Source organism: Lichtheimia ornata (genome assembly GCF_029851405.1).
Source record: "Lichtheimia ornata isolate CBS 291.66 chromosome Unknown scaffold00095, whole genome shotgun sequence".
NCBI lineage: Eukaryota > Fungi > Mucoromycota > Mucoromycetes > Mucorales > Lichtheimiaceae > Lichtheimia > Lichtheimia ornata.
Window position 1 is genome coordinate 32674 of NW_026695415.1, and position 21887 is coordinate 54560.

Here is a 21887-nt window from a genome sequence, read left to right on the forward strand (position 1 = left end):
ATATATTGTGTCACCATATTGCACAGTGATCTACAGTGTCCGCTTGCCCGGGTTTGCTGCGGATTGATCTCGATTAATCTGGGGTTGTCGCCATTCAAAGTCCCTGTACAGATATAATGACACGGTAGTGATCAATTATCCATCTCTTTATCCTTTATCTATCTTTTACACCATTCACCATGTCAGCAATACCTCAACGGAATCGGTTATTTCGGCTTATCCTTGACGAGCCTGTCATTTACCTGGGCGATACAATCGGCACCAGTATGGTGCGAGGCGAAGTTATGGTCAACTTTGAACAACAGACCCGCATCCATGGTCCTATACAACTTGTTTTTTCAGGCGCTCAAATCGTTTATCCTTGGAAAGGTATGTCCACCACCATCACAATGGGGTGTAGTCATGTGATGATTTGATGCTTATATAAAACTCCTGTAGAGATCATGCAAAAGTCCAGCAAGCCGATTAAAACGAACTTGCACCGTATAGAGCTCTCATTACTCCCTCCCAATGGACAAGGAATGATGCCTCCAGGTGTACAGCGTTTTCCATTTGAGTTTCCTATTCCTGGTTATTTGCCTACAACGTTATCTATTCCTGGTCGCCTCGAAATTGGTTATACCGTCACTGCCACGTTACGGCGTTCTCCCCTGGGTGGCAGCGACAATCACACAAGCTCATGGCTTGACTGGACAAGCTTCAGTAATAAATCCACATTGACTGCTTCAGTATGCCTACAGGTCGTTCGCGCTATTGAATCAATACCCAGCTTGTTAGGAGTTGGTCTTCTACAACAACAGCAGCAACAACAACAGCAACAACAACTGACTGTACCTTTCAATCAACACGTGGGTTCAGCATCTTCATCTACCAGCAGCAGTCAGCATCGTATGGTGCTTGATCGATATTTTGACCTTACAGGAAGAGGGGGCGCTGACAATTTGTTGATGAATGGTGACTACAATACCAGTCGACCTGTGAGTTTGTCTTTGGATGAGCAACATGATCAGCTAGCTTACTCGATGGCAGGGCGTTCTATCAATAACTGGAACAAGCCAATGAAAGAGAATGAAGCAGGAGTACGCTATGAGCTCGGGATCGATCGTACAGCTATTGCCATTGGTACCAGCCTCGGGGTCCATGTGCATTTGGAGCCGCAGCAGCAAGATATCAAGATCCGTTCAATTACAGCTCGAATAACCGAAACGCGTGATTATACCATCAGCGTGCCATCCAACAGCAACAGCAAAGGTTCTACAAAAGATCGTGTATGCAAGGACACTGAAACATTGACCATGATTCTTAAATGGGCTTATGGATATCCATGCGAAGATTCACCTCGTAACAGTAGCGGCAGTGATTGTGACGACAGTGACAGTAAGGGCAAGATGGCCATACAAGCAGCTAAACAAGCTACCACGATTCTAAGCGGCAAATATCGTCATCCATGTATTGTGAACAGCCAGGAGGAAAGGGGTAATACTCCTAACGAGACGCAGCAAGTTCCGTTGTCTGATCAAGAAGGCTTTTACAGTGATACGTTGGAGAAATATCCCTTGAGCTCCTCTTCTCCACCTGACCAAACGGATCATATCACTCAAGGAAAATTGCTCAATCTTAAGTTTCTTAACGAAAAGGTCCATGTGGGAGAGTACTTTGATGGTTGGTTTGTTATGCCTGTCCCATCATGTGAGCATATGTTACGACCTACCATGGCGCACAACAGCATTACTATAAGCCATTGGCTGTATCTTGACGTGGTCCTTGATTGTAGCAGCGACAAGAAAACTCGAAAATTAACACTTGGTACTCCCATGCGGTTGTTGGATTGTCGCTTGACACTAGGAGCATCTGATGATCACATTAGAGATAAGCAAATGATCCTTCCTCCACCTCCAAGTTATGAGGAGGCAGTTTGTGGTTCCAGAAACAAGATCAACGAAAACAACAGCGATCATTTTTGGATTCAAAGATGGCCCATTACGCAGGACTCGGTATGGGGAACCACCTGCAGCACCCAATGCCCTTGCAAGGCCAGAAAGAACAACAGCCCTACTACCAAGCAGCAGAACAACCAGCCATCCCAGCAAATATCAATACAACAACCGTCCTCACGTTGGCAGCCTGAATGGGGAGCTCCACCCACATATACCCGGTCGTAATCCAAGCGTGCGATATTCTTGACAACTCCTATCATATTTCAATTCACATCCCCCTCCCCATAGCATGTATTCCCTCTCCTCATCATCATCCCATTACTTCCATAAATAGATACATCCCTTTTGTACAAATTAATCTCTTTCTCTCCTAAAAGCATATATAGTTCAAACTTATAAATGATAATTCACACAATGAAACGCATCTTTGTCCTTTGCCGTCACTTTTCATTATGCTTTTGTCTAAATCATTCTGTGTCTTATTCGCCCTGTCTTCGACCGCACTAGCAGTGGATACAACATTCATGAGCAAGCGTACACCGTGGATTCCTGAACGACTTGCTAGGCGTGAGGATGATGGTTTGCCTGGTTGCGAAAATCCAGACCGTTTCAAGTGCGACAATATTGATCCAGGCTGTGAAGAAAAGTGCAGGAACATCGACTTTGGTAAACCCTTGATGCCAAGCTGCTTTGAAAACAAATGCTACTGTGGTTTTTCCCCTGGTATCTTTGGAACAAACTTCTAGAGAAATCCCTTCCCTGTTCGCGTAGCATTAGTTTCTAGTATAGTAGCAGTAGTAGCGGTAGTGGTACAATTTTTCTGCATTAAAGTGGCTTAACATCATATCCAGCAACAGCGCGTTCGATAGCTGCACATCTTTCCTCACAGTGTTGACACGTTTTTTACCTCGATCCTTTCTACGCCACGCCATGTCAAAGGTATGTGTGGTTTTGCTCCATAGTGACACGTTGGGGTTAGGTGCTGACGCCAGGAATTGCCTTTCAGATTATTGGAACCCATAGTGGTCATTTCCACTGGTAAAGCAAATACAGTGAACTATGCAAAAGTCTATTGATCTCTCACTCTCCTCTTCCACCGATTGACTTTTTGCAGCGATGAAGCCTTAGCTGTATGGATGCTCAAACAGACAAATGACTTTAAAGGCGCTAGTCTCGTTCGTACCCGTGATCCTGCCAAGCTTGCTGAGTGTTCCGTGGTTGTTGACGTGGGAGGTGTTTATGATCCTGCACAGCAGCGATATGATCATCATCAGGTAAAGATCAATTATAAAACCAAGCAAGCATGAATTGATATTGGGTATACGTATATGTAGCGTGGCTTTACAGAAACCTTTGATGACAAGCATACTACCAAATTAAGCTCGGCAGGTCTTGTCTACAAGTAAGTCGACCTCCATCATGTCGCACAAACCAGGTCGTATCTCGGATTTTGACAGCTGTGCCAAAAAATAGGCACTTTGGACGTCAAGTAATTGCCAACATTCTTGGTCGCCCCGAGACGGATAAGGACATTGAAATTATCTTCCAAAAAGCCTACAATGTAAGTATGTGTAGATGATACTGGATGGAGCAATGATGGCTCAAGATGATATACAGGACTTTATAGAGGCCCTTGACGCCAATGATAACGGTATCAGTGCATATCCTAGCAACATTACCCCATTGTACAAGGAATCTCCTACTTCTTTGCCCCAACGAGTCGCCAAGAAAAATCCTGCATGGAATGAAACCCTTACTGATCCAGAGACCGATGCTCGTTTCATTGTGGCTTCTGATATGGCTGGTAGTGAATTGGCCGAGTACGTTCAAAGCATGGCATCCTCCTGGTTGCCTGCACGTGCACTCGTTGTAGACGCTCTTGACAAACGCGAACAGGTACACCCTTCAGGTCGCGTGATTGCGTTAGAACGCTCGTGTCCCTGGAAAGAACATTTGCTGAGCTTGGAGCAAGAACGTGGTTTGGTGGAAGATGACAAGCGCATTTTGTATGTGTTGTACCCTGAGTCTACTGCACCTGAGAGCAACTGGCGTATCCAATGTGTGCCTGTCCGCCCTGAAGGCTTTGAAAATAGAAAGAGCTTGCCAGAGAGGTAAATAAGTGTGTGGAAATATAACGATATAGATTGCTGATGAAAGCATGAAATATTTATATAGCTGGAGAGGATTCCGTGATCAGGAGCTGAGCCAAATCAGCAAAATCGATGGATGTATCTTTGTCCATGCAGGAGGGTAAGTGCTGATGTAAGGTCTTGACATTGCTCAATGGATTTACTGATATACTTGATATGTAGATTCATTGGCGGTAACAAGACTCGTCACGGTGTCTATGAAATGGCACGCCTTGCATTGGAACATTAGTAGTATAAGTTATGAAGTTTGGAAACAAAGGATTATCCCTGATGGGGAGAGGAACAATACTTGTGTATATGTATATGGATATGAGATGATGAATTACTCGTTACTATTAAGCGAAGGACCAGAGCACATCATGAGGAAAAATGGGATGATTCACATTTTATGGAAGCAATAACAAATGAATCATTACACTAAGAGGGTACAATTTTACTGGAATAGGCGAGATAACCAGACCTCATATCAAGCTAAACGATGGTGTGTTATCAGTTTTTCTCTGTTGTTGGGCCTGTTCACTGTGTTGTCCATGGAGATCCCGCATACGCTCCCATACATCCATATGTCTGGACATGGCACGCCCATCTTCAGGCTGTTCACTGTCAATATCAAGCGAACGTTGCCATTGAGCATGGTCAGAGGCTGTGTATGTATTGCTGGTACTAGTACGCATGCCTTCGCCATAGCGTTTGATCTTCTCGTCGGATGCTGCCATGCCCTCCATATCCTGATATACAAAAAGTGGGTAGTCATTATTGTTTTGCTGAGAGGTCACAGCACCTGGTAGCCAACGTGGGTTTAGTGCACGAGCCTTTCGGCGCTGGCGACGCATGTACCACCAAACACCAAAGACAACCAGCAATGCTCCCAAAAGCGAGAAACCAATGGCTAGTCCTTTGTTACGTGCACCGTTGCTCGGCTTATTTGGATTACTGATGACTGTTGGATCGTATGGCAAAGGATGATCACCACCATAAACGTTCGTGTCAGAAGGAAAATTTGGGAAAGAGAATGAGCATCCAGGGTTGTCGTAGCGGCTAGGATCGTCTTGGTGTGAGATCTTGTCTACCCATTTCCATGATTTCATGTCGAGAATTCCAACACTGTTTGTCAAATTTGGATACTTTTGGTCTTGGTACTGGAGAATACCGCTGTATCCTTATACACAATGTGAATACAAAATAGAAACGAGTATCATTCTCTTTCTTACCAAGCATGACAAGCATATACTGGCCATAAGTAATCGCACCATGTCCTGCACGTGCAACAGGTGCATCACCGCTAACTTCTGGCTTGGACCATGACAAGGTACATGTGTCTAAGACAAACACGTCTTGCGAGCTATCGAAACCAGATGCTGATGTGTTGAGACCACCAAATACGACAATCGATTTGCCATCCGGAGCTATTAAGCAATTATGTGTTAGAACAAGCCAAAATAGCCACCTAACGGCTGGTTTACCTGGTGTAGCAGAGAATCTATCATTGTAACCATAGTATGGATATTAGCAAAGGTAATGTGTTTGATCGCGGAGGAAATGATTTACCCAAAACGAGCGGGAGGGATATCACCAATAGTCGCCATGCTTAGTGCTGTATTTTCGACAGTATCAAACACTACAATTTGGGATCATTCATTCATTCATTAATAACATTGAATAGTGCATGATGATATTCACCTACCTAGTACGCTTTGGAAGTCTGCGTACATCTTGCCTGAGGAATCCAATGCCACTGCTCCACCGAAAACAAATAATTTATCCCCTCTATACAAAGGACACTTCACATTAACACCTCACTACTATGTTGGATCTATATACATACACCAGCGTAGCTGAATGGCCATAGCGCTTGGGTGCTTTCCCCCAGCCATAGGTGATTTCAGGCCATCCCCAAGAAGCAGTGTTGGTATCAAAGGTAAAAAAGTCATCAAACTAAACAAGAGATGATAAGTCATAGTTTGATTTAAGATGATGGCGACCTCACATATTGTGTATCTGAACCTTGTCGAGCACGACCACCATAATAGAATGCAGTCCCTGTGGAGTTGATAGTTGCTGACATGGCGGCACGAGCTGCAGGCGATCCACCTGAGAGAGGAGCTGTGTACAAAAAGCATCTGAATCAATTCACTTGGATATCAACCTTACGCAATGTAAAAGAAAAGAACCACTTACGAGCACGCCAAGATCCAGAAACATTGTATTGCACAAGTTTGGTCATCGCATCTGTACCACCATCACCAGCCTGAACATACAACGTTTCGCTTGTGCCTCCACTACTTGCTGGATATGCAACTCCATACATGAACGGCCCGAACTGGCTGTTGATTTGTACTTTGTCACGTTTGGTCCAGTAAGGACAGTTAATGTCTAGCCCATTCGATAGATCGAGACTGTAAACATCGGCCGAATCCTATAGTTTTTTAATGTCAATGCTTCCCGGTAAGGCAGCTTCGAGTTCAGTGAAACTACTTATTACCATAGTGCCCCCAACAATATACACACGATCGTTTGTTAAGACTGGGGCAAATTCGGTACGGTATGGACCATTGGTACAAGTTTGGGCCAAAAGACCTCCAAAAAGGAAGGACGAGGATATAAGTAAATGCAGCAGAGAGTGCATTATATAGGGGGATGGTGTAGTTAAAGGAAAGTAAAAGTGATAATGAATAAAAGGAAAAAGAAAGGATTAGTGTCAATAAGTGTGAATGGAGCAATCTTTTCTCTAGTTTTCTCTCACGGTCGCACGAAATCATATGCAATGGCTGTAATCAGTGGAGGAAGTATTAACGTTACACGAGTTTCTATATAATGCTGGGTTTGATGGAGATCAGGTACACACATTGCAAGTGGACAGATCGCCGCTTTGACACGGACATGTCCATACGCTGCAAGTAGTTGCCTTTGTATAGCGTATATCATAGTTATCATGCAGAGTAAATTCCATATGAATGTCGCATGTCATGTTGCTAGTTTATTAGTAACGTGGCTTGAACACAATTTGCAAGTCATTGGGCTGAACACCCAGCACAAGTCCTTTTGTGCTTAAGCCATTCTTATGAACAGAGTTTTCAGGAAGGCTCAACTCGTACTTTCTCACTATATAGATCCAGAGATTATCGTTAAGGAAAAAAGAACGCATCTATCGGTGGTTGAGTTACTTACATAGCATAGGTAGCAGCGTGCGTTGTTCGGCCAAGCTAAAGTTCATGCCTAAACATTGTCTTTGTCCGTTTCTGTTTATATGGCTCTATTTAGCATGGTACATTTCAATCGAAAGAGAATAGTCTCAAAACTTACATAAAAGGCAACCAGGGCATTCCTTGGCCAGCTAATTGCTCTGCTTCACCACCTGGAGCAAAGCGTTCGGGTTTGAATGTATCTGGGTCGCTTTGTGCAACCAATAATGAGTGATGGTCGTTCTTCCATGTCCATTCAAAATACGTACCTCCACACCTTTGGGTTATGGTGCAATTCGTAAATATCAAGTACCACTTTGGATCCTTTTGGTATAAATGTGCCTGCAAGCTCGGTATCTTGTGAGGTGGTACGTGCCAAAGTTGATGCAGCAGGAGGATGAACCCTGAGATTCTATAATGTTGACCTGGTAATAAGCATTCGAAAAGTTCCCAATGGATAATTTTCTTCAAACGAACCTCCTTGATGGCTTGATGGATATAAGGCATCTGGCTCCATTGCTCTGCGGTAGGAATGACATCCTCAGGGGCATCTCCCAATACACGGATAGCTTCTTCACGTGCCTTTGCTTGTACATCCTACATCGTCATCATTGTTATTATTAATTGTAAGGATAGTTGTATTCGTTTTGACTTACTGGGTTGACAGCAAGCTCATAAGCAATGCCTGCCAAAGCGTTTGCGGTGGTGTCGTGCCCAGCAATAAAGAAGATCACCATATTGTTCTATATTCCAAAGTCAATCACGTAGTGGTAAAACAACTACACACAAAGTGCTTACTCGCAACTCCTCATCAGACATAATTCCTTGACCTGAGTTTTCGGCTTCGATCATCATCGTCAGCACATCCTTTTCCTCGTGTTCGTCAGTGTTACTGGGTTGTTTCTTGTTCTTTAGCATTTGGCGTTTGGCAGCGATAATATCATCAATCATATTGAGAAGGCTATCGCATTCGGCATGTTTTTGCTTGCGTGTTGCGTTTAAAGGAAGAAACCAGGTATCCAACTTTGGAAGCATCAAGTACAATGGCTCAAACGTTGCAGACATGACGGTCTTGTAGCGGGTCACCCACTCGCTGTTCTTATCTCCGACAGCGTTAAAGTCAAAATCTTGCATGATGAGAATATTATGGCAAGTCAGCTGTAAAATCAAGGGAACATCATAGTATCACCTACCAAACGCAGCGAGACCAAGCGCATCCAACGTCCATCTTTCAGTTGCATCGTGAATATCAATAGGCCCCACTTTGCAGAGTTCGTCCATCACGCCGAAAAGTTTGATGCTGAGTTGGCCAAACATGTTGACTGGCATCGTTCCATGAAAAGCAGGATTGGCAATCTATATATGCAAAAGAAGACGTGAGTCTCTGATAGAATATTTACCATGTTATTCTATTTACCTTTCTGTGAGCTTTCCATGGTGCTCCCGTAAGACTGCCAATATGGCGCGTGCCAAGCATACGACCAAATAACGTGCCAAACGTGTGTGATCGATCCGCCTTTGGGAAGATGTCTTGAGAGAAGTTCAGTGCTTGTTATACTCGTAGTCATAGAATATTGCTGTCTTACCTGTTTTAAATAAAAGTCTTTTTGCAGCTTCTGGGCGAATTACATGGATGGTCCATCCATCTCTGTCAAAACGCTACCGTTGCAGTATGTAAATCTTTTGATGAAAAGGCATTCGAAAGTAAGGGGTACTCACCACATACAACCCACTGTCGGACTTGTTTCCAGCTGGGATTGTCAACTCCTTGGATACCTCATCGATTGGTTTACGATCCATCATTGCCTTGATATAGTCAAAAAATCCGAGGTGTGGGATATGTGCCAGTTTTCGAGGGACTGTGGTGATGGATGTATATAGTGCGTACGTAGTGATCAGAGTGACGGCTGCAGAAATAGACACTCGATGCCGATGAAAAAGACGTTGCGATTGTTCGCTTGTAAAGAAAGGAACAACGTATGCATTGACATTATCAATAATGCTGTCCATGGCTGCAAATTATCTTGTGATGAGATTAATTCCACTTTTAAAATCGCACTTTTTTCTCCTTTTATGTCTTTTTCTTTGTGCACCAAGTGCTGGTTTCGGAATAGCGCGTTGCATTTTTGTTGTTCCGTGATCCCCTTTCTTTTATTACTTTGCTGGTTTTCTATGAGACCGTTGCCATCCACCATCGAGCATTCTGTACGGAGCAATGTCACCCGGCTCGTAAAATGCCCTTCATTTGCCTAAACATTGGTCTTACTACGTTTTAATAAATAGGCTTTCGAGCCATTTGCACAGCCTACCCATGTGGCTAAATTGTTTTAGCATGTAGGTTTATCGGAATAACTATTCACACATGCATGAGCTAACGGCAGCATACTTTGCCGATCCAATCGTCTTCGTTGTGGTATATCGTATTAATTCCCATCTGCTTCACCGGAAAAGGGATGGTTTGCATTACAGTGCTTTGCGTATGTGAATACAATTTTCAAAGTCGGCAATGTATCGAATGCAATTGGGTCATCCTCGCTGCTTAACATACACGTATACTATTACAGTGTCAAGAGTAGGCTGCTGACAACAATGAAAGTGTACAACATGACGTGGCCGTTCAAGCAAAAGGGATCAAAGATTCAATGATCGTTGTGGATATGAAGATGGATGTGGTCACCGAATCAGCAGAATCGTCGTAAGTAATCTCATGGCCAAACAAGTTATGAGCAATTCTGCCGTTGTATGGCTGTTCTCAAGTTGCGAAAATGAATACGATATTGGGCAATTGTGAATGGTTCGATGGATCCCGCTCTGACGTTGTAATTAGTACCAAAGTTGCAAACACTTGACTTGCCATCATTGATAATCGAGATCCAGCAGAGGTTTGATCAGAATTCATGAAGCGTGTCGCCAAGTATTCTATCGAGGCGTACAAAAGAAAAAAAGCGACGTGTCCAACCATATGTATTAACAAAGTGCATGAGGATATTGTTACTTTTGCTCAAACCTGCGATGTCGTGGGTTACATCAGCATCCCTTCTATGTTGTGGTATGCAAGGTGTTTCTTAGCTTGTGATGGTGAAAGCTTAAAGACGTCGTGCTGGTTCATCCATTATCCCCGGCATGCTTTATTTTGCTCGCGATTCTCTCAACTATACTACTTTACGCTACTTTTATCTCTCACATAAAGAACGCCTTGTTGGATTTTGCTTACGTTCTTAATTCTAGAAAATTGTACCTGGTACAAAGAAACGTTACCATCTTCAGGACCCGCTTTCTTAGTGACGATTGCGCCGAGTACTTCTACTCAAACGTTATGTATGATCATAAACAAGGTCACTATGGGCATATTTAATCTCGTTATAGGACGGGGTATTCGTGGGAACCATGGCAACAGTAATGCACCCTCAATTTCTTTATATGAACCTGTAGATATAGATACAATGCTTGTATATACAATTGAAATGTGTAATCCATCAATTGCCTTGCTGCCCATTCCCTGCTAATCATAGATAGCAGTTGAGATGCAGCAGATGTAACCCGTTCTTGCCGTAATTTAAGCAGCAATTGGGGACTGAGAGGGTGTGGGGGACGATGGCAGGATTTCTCGTCTCACTCGTGCGATAAACGATTGTCAGCAAAATGGGGGGAGGGGTGCATTTGTATCACACTGCCAATCAAACCGCTCGGGTCCAAACAAAATCAAGCGAGTCAATCTATTCTTTTCAGATCTTTTTCCACCTTTCTCCACCCTCCTCCTTTGCTGGGAGTTGCACACTATATCATGTCTCAACAAAACTCGCCACGACCTCATCTTGGCGTAACAACTGCAGCAACATCTGGGACAAGCGGATCGGAACCCAGCACTCCCCATACTCCTCGACGATCCTTCAGTGCCATGGACGCTTTACAAATGAGAATGTCTTCTTTTCACGATAACCCAACCAGCTCGTCCAGTTCAACTCATGTTGGCAATGTATCAGCTTCCTGTTTGAGTCATATTGCAGAGACCAATGCTGCCATGAAAGAAGAAGATTTTGAACTTGGCAAGCCGATCGGTATGTTGGAGACAAAAGAGTAGCTTGATCTCTCGTGATTCTGACCAAGGTATATAGGCTATGGATCATCGGCAGTGGTGTATGCAGCCGTCTACAAGCCAACCAAAAAGCCTGTAGCCATCAAAATGATTGATCTCGATATGTTTGAACGTAACCAGATTGACGAACTTCGTGTAAGTGGTCTTTACATTGATTGTTCTATATATTCAAACCGTTGCCATGTAGCGAGAAACAGCGTTGATGGCATTATCCAAGCATCCCAATGTGCTTCAAGTATATGGCTCATTTGTATCTGGATCCAAATTGTATATCGTCACTCCTTATCTTGCTGGTGGTAAGTTGTTATACATAAAAGTATATGGGTTCACAAGTATTAAGAGGACGGTTTAAAGGATCATGTCTTGATATCATGAAGACAGCCTTTCGTGATGGATTTGAGGAAGCGACTATCGCAACGATTTTACGGCAGGCTCTGGAAGGATTGTTGTATTTGCACAAGAATGGACACATTCATCGTGATGTCAAGGCCGGAAATTTATTGATGGACAATCATGGAGCTGTCTTGTTGGCTGACTTTGGGGTATCCAGTTCTTTGACCGAGAACAATGAGCTACGCAAGACGTTCGTGGGCACAGTAAGTAACAACAGATGATCAATGATTGGATCACTCATACTATTTTGTTAGCCATGTTGGATGGCGCCTGAAGTCATGGAGCAAGCAGGATATGATTACAAGGCAGACATTTGGAGTTTTGGTATTACATCTCTTGAGTTAGCGACTGGTCACGCTCCCTTTGCAAAATACCCTCCCATGAAGGTAAGAAAATCCATTATCCCTACTTGGGTTTGTTTAACATGTGATAATGTAGGTGTTAATGATGACTTTATCAAATGACCCGCCTACTCTGGATCGCGACAATACTAAGCACAAGTACTCAAAGACATTCAAGGAGATGATTGACATGTGTCTACAAAAGGATCCAAGCAAGAGGTATATATACAATATAATACATGTGCTTGTCAAACACTAACATGGGATAATAGACCATCAGCTGAAAAGCTTTTACATCATCCTTTTTTCAAGGAAGCAAAAAAGAAGGAGTATCTAGTGAGAACAGTACTATCACGTGTGCCTCCATTGGAACAGCGTCCGCACAAGAAGGTCCTCCAGAGACAGGTGTCGGTGGAAGCTACTGAACAATGGGATTTTGATACCCCTGCAACAACCACAGCAGACAACAAACAACAGCAACCTCCTTCAGGCAGTGAGGAGAAAAAGAAGCATATCACATTCGGAGAGGTCGTTGTACGTAATCCTCCACAACCACATCAACAACAACAGCAACAACAACCAACATCAACATCATCCCCTACTTCAGAGTCAAAAGCAGCATCACCTGAAATCGCAGCGCCTGCTCCTTCAAAAAAGTCACGATTTGTGGTAGAGGATGGCAACAGTAAGAGTGATAGCGATCATCATCAATCAGTGACATCTTTACAACGCTCTACATCACCGGCCTATTTTGATGATAACAGTCATCCATCCTCCGCTGGTTCGCCATACATCTCTCCTATCACAAGCAGTACACCTGATGAAGTACCCACTGGTTTAGGAATATCAGCTTCCTCAAGTGCTCCCCCTCCACAAGAAGTGAAGCGTGGCCGATTTAGTGTCAACCAGCAGAGTACAACTGCGCCTGGAGATGAGCAAGAGCAATCTCATGAGATTCGCCCTTTACCCGTGTCACGTGTATCAAGTCAAGATAGCCTACAGAGTGGTACGTGTCCACGCTAATGCAAGTAAAAATTAGTGTACTGATTTGATTTGTAGAACGAAGATCGCGATTCGAGGTACAACACAAACCAGGAAATGCATCCCATCAGTCATCAGTGCATGGACCAGGTGATATGCATGTCAAGTTTGATGCTCCACCCATGTCACGTGAACCATCTCCTGCCTCCTCCAGTATGACTCCAACAACGTCGCACAAGTCAAGTCGATTTTCAGTGGAAAAGGAGCAACAACAGCAACAACAACAACAACAATCAAGCAAAGAACAAGGTGTATGCGATCCTTCTACCATGTCACCTGAATGTCGCAAAAAGGGCCGGTTTGAATTGACAGGTGGTAATACGAGTACTGCTGTTGTAAATGAAAAAGCAGAAGGTATTGTACAATTACAATCTACCAGCCAACTTGGGCTTTTTTTTCTTATATGGTTTTGTCTCTTTAGGCTATCATGATACCCCAAGTTCCAATGTCTCATCGCCAACCATGTCCCCTTGCTCGACTGTATCGAGAGACCAATCAGCGCGATTTCTTGATCATGGAGGAGGAGTACCTGCTGTTTATTCGCAAATGGAAGTGTTATTGAAACAAGTGGATGCACAGAAAAATTTGATTCAAGAGATGATGGCTGGTCTTAACATGTCAGCTGGAGATGCTTTCAAGCAAAGATCGGCTCGAGGTGGAGATGGAAAGCGATTGGGTGGTGGTGATTATGAACATTTGTCAAGGTATAAAAGTTCCCTTTAGTGTAATAATTATACTCACCTTTTGTATAGAGCACGATCTTATACATCTATCTCTTCTGAACATTATGGCGGTTCAGTGGTAAGTGGTGGGATTGTGGTTTTCTAGATTGGCGTTACTCATGAAATCATTTAGGAACATTTACAACACATGCTGGCTGCTTCCAATCGGGAGAGGGAAAAACTTGCTCGAGAAAATGACGCATTGAAACGTGAGATTGAGCGTCTACGCAGATCACAGTCCCGACACAACTCCATTGCATCTACCAACGCAAATGAATAATACCATCACTTATGTATATATGCATCTTATTGTGAAAAATTGGTTTTCCCTCGGGGTTTATTGTGATAGGTGGGTGATGAGTGTATGCATACTATGGTGCTTACTGATGATGGTGTGGGAGGGGATGCTTTCATTATCTTGTCTCGTTCACTGATATGAAAATTGGCCATCATAAATTGGATCTTCGGTGCCAACATTGGCCCCTTCGTCGGTCATGAATGCAAAGCAGTAAGACGGTATCTCTAAAGGTGCAAGACCACGCACAATATGATTGGTCTGGAAAGTTTACAATCGCTGGCTCCTATCGATAAGCATAGTGCACACCGTAATGTCTCCCGCTCACCCTTTGTCAGCTTGGTTGACGCAATCTTCCACCTTGACGTAAGGTCTTTAATAATTTTTTGGACAATCCTTATCTTGTAATATCGTATAACGAACCTTTCCCATCATTGCTTGTAATAAAGGCGCAACATGATCCCGTGATCAGCATCGCCTAGCCATGTCACAAAACTTGAATTCAAATACATCCAATGCTGTTTCTCACCTTTTATTCACTTTGTTATGAACGATATCGGCGATCTCCCCAACCTAACAACCATTCACGCGAACAATGACTTATGTATTGAAGAGAGCACCAACATGATCGTGGATACTTTGCAGGCCTTGTTATCACAGTTGAACGATCGCGTCAAAGCACTCGCAGCCTGTGCTCAATTTGAAAGCGCACTCAATGACGCGACAAGAATGCAAATGCTTGCACCGTCGTCTTCTCTCGGATATCTTTGTTCGGGCTATGTGTATATACAACAAGGACGCCAGCGAGCAGCTGTGGATACGTATGATTGTGGGCTTAAAAGGGTGCCTCGTGCTGATCTTGGATATCACGAACTGGTGCGTGCAAAGGCGTCTGCACAACATGCAGCTAATATTCGACTTGACTTTATCAGCAAACTGCCATTGGATATCGTTGTCAACAATATCGTACCGAGATTACATGGAAATCTTTGGGAGTACATAATGGTGTCTCATTCCTGGCGTAAGCGTATCATAGCGTCCGACTGTATTGGATTCGACGTGGATGGGTGTGCCTGTCGATATGGCCACGATGCATTGATCCGCCACGGTTCCTATATCAAGTCATTAACACTGTTGGATTGCTGCACTCATGCATCAATGGGTGATCTTTTACCACCTGATGCCAGCTTTGAATCTCTCAAGCAATTGAAAGTCTTACAAACCAAATCCCATCTTAATGATACGTGTAAGTGATCATGGATGCGATCTCACATCTTCTTATTTAACGCGTAGTCACTTTAGCACGAATAGATTCACAATCATTTATTACAGCATTGAATACATCCATTGGCAATCATCTCACCCACATCACCATCCAGCAAAGAGGCGACCCACCAATTCACTTGAACAATATCTTACAAAGTTGTCCCTATCTCATCTCGATTCATGCATCCTACTTGGATATAACAGATCCTCCAAGGGAAGAATACCCAAATGTCATCGATATGGTGTTGGATCATACTTTTCCAGAGATTACACCCACCCATCTATCAACAATCTTGGTTCATTTGGGATCATTGCAGTCACTTGCCATCTCTCCCTGCACCGACTCAGACGCATTGGAATCAATACAACGGTGGTGTCCTTCGTTAAGGAGACTTGAATGCTGCTGCTCTGGAACATGTTCTAGCATTGGTATACCAAGGAATCAACTGGCCCATAGTAATTCAAAAGGACTCAAGGATCTGCATATTGATAGCTCTGGTGTGAAGATATACAACGTGGAACATGTGATATCATTTCTGACGCCGCATATGAAGACGCTCGAATCATTGACGTTCAAAGGTGTTTTGGATGGTGTGAATCATGAGGAATTGGATAACAGCATACAGCAATTCACACGCCTTCGCAAGCTCTCATTCACTGCTTATGAGCCCTACGTCGTTCCATTTTGTACGTGGGTGATTCGACATGCCCCTTTTTTGAAATCAGTCCATCTTGAGCTGTCAGCTGCGACCCACGGTGCCATCTTTGACGCTTTATCGGAACGCATTTACCTTGAGGAGCTAAATTTGGGAATACCAGATGGCATCCATGATCAATTTGCTTTACGGCAGATGCTGTGTCGTCATGCACGATTAGAACATCGATCCCACCTTGAAAAGTTTGCTATCTACTTTGAGCATCCAATGAACACTCAACCCTGGATCTTTTCGCTTGCCTATTTACCACGCTTACGTTCCTTATCTTTGAAATCCTTGGATGGTGTAATTCACGAAAACTTTTCTGCGTTTCTCGAGCAACTCGTGGGCATCTGCACAAACTTGGAAGATTTATTATTGGAGGGACAAGCCATGGACGACTATCAACTATTCCTCTTGCACAATCTCAAGAAACTTAAGCGTCTGGATTTATCAAAGGTGGTTACCAGTTCATCGTCATCTCTTTTGTGCTTGCTTGCATGTCCTCGTTTAACGTATTTGGAGGTACCCGAGGATGTTGACTCTAAGGTCTTGCGTCAATTGAAGTATAAGATCGATAATGTGAATTATGGTCAGGGAGCATCTATAGCTAGCTAGTCAATAATCTATATTCCATTTACATAATAAAGATGACGATGTAGGTATAAAGAATGGATGAGGTTGCCTGAGTATCTGTAGTAAGTGAAACACGTTGTCATGCCGACGCGATGTAACGGATCATCTCACGTGGCCCCAGTGGAGAGTGGCTATTTTTGTTGCAAAATGGATGTAACACGAGTTTCTCTCAAACTCAATTAAAGTAAGGTTCGTGTGGGAGAGAGTGTAATTAAAAACACCCTCAGCCGCCTTTTTATTTCTCTTTTTTTTGTATTCTTTCCAATGACAGCGGCAGAGGATCAGTCTATGCGTACATGGCGAGGAAACGATGGCAAGTTCGAGGTGGAAGCTGCTTATGTGGGCCTCTTTCAAAAAACCAAGGTCAAGTTGCGTAAAGCTGGAGGTGGAATGATTGCGATTCCTATTGAACGTTTGTCTGAAGCCGATGCAGCCTATATACACGCTCGATCAGGGCAAACTCCAGTAGTGACATTGGCAACAACAGCACCTACCGCTCATCAAGACACTGTCCCCCCTCCAACTCTTCAGTTACAACCTTCCATGGCAGCCCTGACACTTGACGACTCTACCAACAACTATTCACCACCACTACAAGAGCAACAGCAACCACAAAATATGCCATTGACTATTCATACGACACAACCAATGTCTACTACAACAACAACAGCAGCCCAAGTGGTGTTACCAACTCCTGTAGAAAGGCATGGACTTGCACAACAAGTGATTCCTATGCGACCTGAAGCAGTGCGTCTCCTTTCACAGCGATCATTATCATCCATTACTGAAAGGTTAGGACGTGGACAATGGCAGACACGGCCCCAATCATTATCAGACCTTCCTGAACGAGCGCTTTGTACTATTGCCCAATATCTCGATGCTCGTACACGTGTTCGGCTTGCTTCCACATGCACTGCACTCTTGCAAGCCGTCTTTCGTCCCCAAGTATGGCGCCATGTATGGTTTATGGGTTATGCAGGAGAATACGTGGATAGTGCTACGATTCATGCGATGACTGTATCACTCGAACGACATCAATTGCAACATGCTGTTCATACCATTACGCTGGATGGCACATCAGTCAATGCCGATGCTATTGTTCACGTCTTGATCCATTTTCCTGCTATGCGGTGGCTATCGGTCAAAGGATGCTGGGGCGTTCATTCTTTCCCACTCGGCGGAAAACTTATGCATCTTGTGGCAAGTGGTTCAGGTATTATGACACAGTTGGAAAGGTTTGAATTGGGGAAAGCATTACGACGAGGCGTCACCCAGCAAGACTTGGAGGATAAGCCCAACGCACCACAATCATTCGGTCAGGATTTGGCAGTCATTCGTAATGCTTTGGAACAACTTGCAAGACGACCTGTGCAGATGGATTGCTTCTTGTGCGATTTTTGTCATGTTGGAGCAGCAGCAGCTTTTGTCCATTGCGTATCATGTGGACCTGTTTATATCCACAAATGCAACAAATGTGCTCCACGATGCGATAGGCAAGTGCCAAGGGCCATAAGTTAATATTTGTATGCATACTAATGGCCGTGTTTAGGTGCAGTATCCGTACCTGTAATCGACCAGGATGTCGTGCAAGCCAATCAGTACACATATCAACAACGACCTGTGGAAGATGCGATCGACCTCTCTCTATTTGTAACCATAACCAAGCCTGTGCTCGTGCAAGTAACAGCCCCTGTGGTAGTTGCAATGGTCTCTTTCATGCTCAATGCCGCACAAGTGATGGTGGATATGCGTCCAATCAATGCTCTCGTTGTGGTATTGTTGCTTGTCCTACGTGCGAACTCATCATGTGCGCTGGTGGATGTCATGGTCAATGGTGTCGGAATTGTGCCAGTGATAAGCAAGCTGCTGATTTGATACATTGCAAATGTATTGTCATCAACAAGACGGGTGGAAAGATCAGGAAACGCACAGTTTGTCATCATTGCAGGAAAGCATGCTCAAAATGTCGCACAACTGGTTTTTGTCCACGGTGTCTTGGTGTTCATTCTAAACAATGCCGCTAGATCTCCTCCCCCTCGTTTTGAAATAGTACCGCACGCATAATACACTGTTACACGTTATCATATCATCATCATCATCATCATATCACGATATTATCCTCCTCATCAGCACTAATCTAATAAAGCTGTCTGCATTCATAGAGATACCATCGACTGTAATAATAAATGGATGCGTCCTTTTATTACATAATGAGGAAGCTAATAACCACACATGAATAAACAATGGTGCGTATTGTGGGCGTACGCATTACAGTATGCTGTTTACGGATGGCACTAGCCTTAATGGGAGAAGCCTAATAGACACGACCTTTGATCTCGCTGGTTGATGAGGCTCGCAGGTCGACGTTTTATCTTTTTGGCATAATGACCCTTCTCTTGAACGACCTCGACACGACTCCTTACATTCCAGCGTGCAGCCATCGGTACAAAGACGTCGTCATTCAGTCAACCAAGCATGTTCGGCAGGCGATCAAAATCTTGTTACGTGCTCTTGAACGCCGGTCATTAGCTTTGTCCAAGTGTGCCAACCCTGACGCAGCTATTCGCGATGCCAACTCGATTCAACTATTGCAGCCGTCGTCAGCAATAGGCTATCTGTACGAAGGTGATGCCTATGCACAGCGAGGGCGACAGAAAATGGCATTGGCTGCGTATGATAAGGGGCTTGAAGCAGTATCCAAAGACGATCCCTATTATCATCGACTTGAGGATGGCAAGGCGATAGCAGAATCAGCAATGAATAAACGTATCGACTTTTTGAGTCAATTGCCTATGGATATTGTGGCGAATTGTATTGCACCCATGTTGATGGATGATGTGGAGATGACCCTGGAGGACATGTCATGCGATTACATGCAAGTGTCCCAAACATGGCACGAGCGTATCCTGAAATCCAACTGCATTCACCTCAGCTTTCAACCCAAAGAGGGCACATCCATATCCGATCCATCTGGAAGCAGGCAGCATGAGCGATTGAAAATGATAGCTCCTTATGTGAAGTCACTTTCGGTGGTTACTACAGGGTCCAGTGGCAGTTATGATTATGGTGACATCCACCACCTGAAGTTTGGCTCCTTGAGACAATTGTATATCAATGGTAACTATATAGATGGCAATGTGAGATGAGAGGAACAAGAGCTCACGTTGCTAATATTAATAATAGGAAGAAGCAACATGGCATCATTATGCTCGACCATACGATCCATAGGAAGCAGCAGCGTTCTCACGCATTTGGAGGTCATCCCTCGTCACCATACTGCATATGGACAAAAGGATGAATCAATGACCATGCAGCTTTCACAGATATTGATGCTATGTCCCAGGCTCATTTCACTGACATTGAATCATTGCGAGACCGATATGACAGCCCTTGACAGCGACCAACAATACCCAGCCATGAAGCATTTATTGTTACGTTATACAGCAACTCCAATCACTGATGAAGGAATGATCGACATATTACGCCGTGTTCCTTCTTTACAACACCTCTCTGCTCATCCATGTTCCAGTCTAAGACCTCTGACCACCTTGCATCAACATTGTCCCTCTTTGAAGTCATTAAAGTATGGTACGGATCAATACGTGCCTTATTTCTTTGAAAGTTATCGTGGTTTTCAACATGTGTTTCAAATATGGGATGAAAGGGATGTCCATGCAGCAACACGCATTTCATTTTTACTCTCTTGTTTTGGATCCAAATTGGAAGCCTTCGATTATCGCTGTGGATATGGATTAAGCAACAAAGCTGGCGCTAGCAGATACCCGATCACGGATGACATTGCCGCAAAAAAGATATGTCTACCTCGTCTACGAAAACTAGATATGGATTTGCTATGGGAAAATGATCTACCAGGGTGGATCATAGAGAATGCACCGGCATTAAATTCAATCCATCTCGCAAACGCGGCTATCAACAACAAAGTTATCCACGCTATGACGCATCTATCGAGCCTTGAAAACTTGCACATGATATCACAACCTGATGGAATCCACAATGACAGCTTGGTTCAAGCCAGAAAGTGCTTTTTCGAAACGCAGAGCTCTCTGGGAGACGCATCTCGTTTGAAACATCTAGCATTCCAGGTATCCAATACACCACTCCTTGCTTGGTTGCTACCTGTGGCTACGCTTCCCAAATTGGAAACACTTGGATTCAGAGTCGGCAGCTTTGTTGACAAGGAAGTTGCCGAATTCACAAAGCTACTTGCTGAACAGTGTTGGACCTTGAGAGAAGCATCGTTCAGTAGCTATCATGGACATTTTGAAACGGGTGTTATCTCTCCTCTGAAAGACCTCAAGACCATTGAGACGCTTTATATCCACACCAATCAACTATTCAAAGAGGATGCGTTGGCTTTGGGGGAATGTGAGGCTTTACAAAAGCTACATGTTACCACACTACACAAGTTGGAACTTGATCAGGCTGTTTATCTCAAGAAGAACGTTCCAGAAATGTATTTTCAAACTTGTTCCGGGCTCTATAAACCTTATGATATCGAAGATTATGCATTTGAGCTCAAGCAGCAACTCAAAGAAAGCCGTAGTATCACAAAAGATGATTCTTTTGGAGATCACCATGCCTAGTAGTATGTGGCACATAATATAGTAATAAATACAAACACTCTCATGTGACGATGAGGAAGAGATGACATGAATTCATATGAACACGCTTGAAAACAACAATAAGCAAAATTGTATTGAGGAATACGGCTGCTTGTAAACAGCCAAGTGCGATCAGTATCATGGATACCGTCTTTTAAGGGTTCAGACAACATGATGCTTATTGTTGTGTGGTAACGTGCGAGCCCTTTTATGCAATCAAAGCTCGTACCCAGATCCTGAAACAACGTTATCAACTTGAGGAGTGCATATGGTGTTCCCTGTCACAGCTCATGTCATTATTTCACACCCAAGGGTGTATCTTTAATATATACAACAGCTCCTCTCGTATCATCATGCGTTATTTTGTGTTGCTGCTGATGATGACAATGAAGGTATGTATGTTCGAGATATCACTAGCAGTATCCGTAAAGAAGGTAGTGCCAAGCACGCTTTGTATCTTATACAGCGAAAGCCTTTTTTGTAGTATGTTGTGTGGAGTCAACATAAATGC

The 21887-nt window shown here is 43.7% G+C and overlaps 9 protein-coding genes across 9 annotated transcripts; 7 read left to right on the plus strand and 2 right to left on the minus strand.

The window, feature by feature from the left end:
* Positions 1-179: 179 nt before the first annotated feature.
* O0I10_011613 (uncharacterized protein) lies at positions 180-2162 on the plus strand (the record flags this gene model as incomplete). The annotated part of the gene is made up of 2 exons (XM_058491577.1): positions 180-369; positions 439-2162. 2 exons carry the CDS (start codon positions 180-182, stop codon positions 2160-2162), a joined length of 1914 nt encoding a protein of 637 aa, XP_058337645.1.
* Positions 2163-2389: 227 nt separating this feature from the next.
* On the plus strand, positions 2390-2683 carry O0I10_011614 (uncharacterized protein; the record flags this gene model as incomplete). The annotated part of the gene is made up of 1 exon (XM_058491578.1): positions 2390-2683. The coding sequence occupies one exon, from the start codon at positions 2390-2392 to the stop codon at positions 2681-2683; it is 294 nt and encodes a 97-aa protein (XP_058337646.1).
* A 184-nt stretch (positions 2684-2867) lies between these two features.
* O0I10_011615 (uncharacterized protein) lies at positions 2868-4316 on the plus strand (the record flags this gene model as incomplete). Its single annotated transcript, XM_058491579.1, has 8 exons — positions 2868-2876; positions 2944-2975; positions 3052-3211; positions 3272-3339; positions 3411-3498; positions 3555-4048; positions 4113-4187; positions 4250-4316. 8 exons carry the CDS (start codon positions 2868-2870, stop codon positions 4314-4316), a joined length of 993 nt encoding a protein of 330 aa, XP_058337647.1.
* A 232-nt stretch (positions 4317-4548) lies between these two features.
* Positions 4549-6713, minus strand: O0I10_011616 (uncharacterized protein; the record flags this gene model as incomplete). The annotated part of the gene is made up of 9 exons (XM_058491580.1): positions 4549-5246; positions 5299-5493; positions 5551-5567; positions 5636-5705; positions 5772-5854; positions 5913-6022; positions 6075-6190; positions 6266-6503; positions 6570-6713. The coding sequence occupies 9 exons, from the start codon at positions 6711-6713 to the stop codon at positions 4549-4551; spliced, it is 1671 nt and encodes a 556-aa protein (XP_058337648.1).
* A 354-nt stretch (positions 6714-7067) lies between these two features.
* On the minus strand, positions 7068-9279 carry O0I10_011617 (uncharacterized protein; the record flags this gene model as incomplete). The annotated part of the gene is made up of 11 exons (XM_058491581.1): positions 7068-7189; positions 7256-7326; positions 7391-7480; positions 7539-7681; positions 7747-7866; positions 7926-8012; positions 8068-8396; positions 8463-8625; positions 8687-8799; positions 8856-8928; positions 8989-9279. 11 exons carry the CDS (start codon positions 9277-9279, stop codon positions 7068-7070), a joined length of 1602 nt encoding a protein of 533 aa, XP_058337649.1.
* A 1774-nt stretch (positions 9280-11053) lies between these two features.
* O0I10_011618 (uncharacterized protein) lies at positions 11054-14142 on the plus strand (the record flags this gene model as incomplete). Its single annotated transcript, XM_058491582.1, has 11 exons — positions 11054-11327; positions 11385-11500; positions 11553-11661; positions 11720-11961; positions 12013-12144; positions 12197-12318; positions 12372-13105; positions 13159-13494; positions 13562-13844; positions 13893-13941; positions 13996-14142. 11 exons carry the CDS (start codon positions 11054-11056, stop codon positions 14140-14142), a joined length of 2544 nt encoding a protein of 847 aa, XP_058337650.1.
* A 561-nt stretch (positions 14143-14703) lies between these two features.
* Positions 14704-16736, plus strand: O0I10_011619 (uncharacterized protein; the record flags this gene model as incomplete). Its single annotated transcript, XM_058491583.1, has 2 exons — positions 14704-15403; positions 15460-16736. 2 exons carry the CDS (start codon positions 14704-14706, stop codon positions 16734-16736), a joined length of 1977 nt encoding a protein of 658 aa, XP_058337651.1.
* A 282-nt stretch (positions 16737-17018) lies between these two features.
* Positions 17019-18778, plus strand: O0I10_011620 (uncharacterized protein; the record flags this gene model as incomplete). Its single annotated transcript, XM_058491584.1, has 2 exons — positions 17019-18247; positions 18304-18778. 2 exons carry the CDS (start codon positions 17019-17021, stop codon positions 18776-18778), a joined length of 1704 nt encoding a protein of 567 aa, XP_058337652.1.
* A 360-nt stretch (positions 18779-19138) lies between these two features.
* O0I10_011621 (uncharacterized protein) lies at positions 19139-21358 on the plus strand (the record flags this gene model as incomplete). The annotated part of the gene is made up of 2 exons (XM_058491585.1): positions 19139-19871; positions 19938-21358. The coding sequence occupies 2 exons, from the start codon at positions 19139-19141 to the stop codon at positions 21356-21358; spliced, it is 2154 nt and encodes a 717-aa protein (XP_058337653.1).
* Positions 21359-21887: the final 529 nt, after the last annotated feature.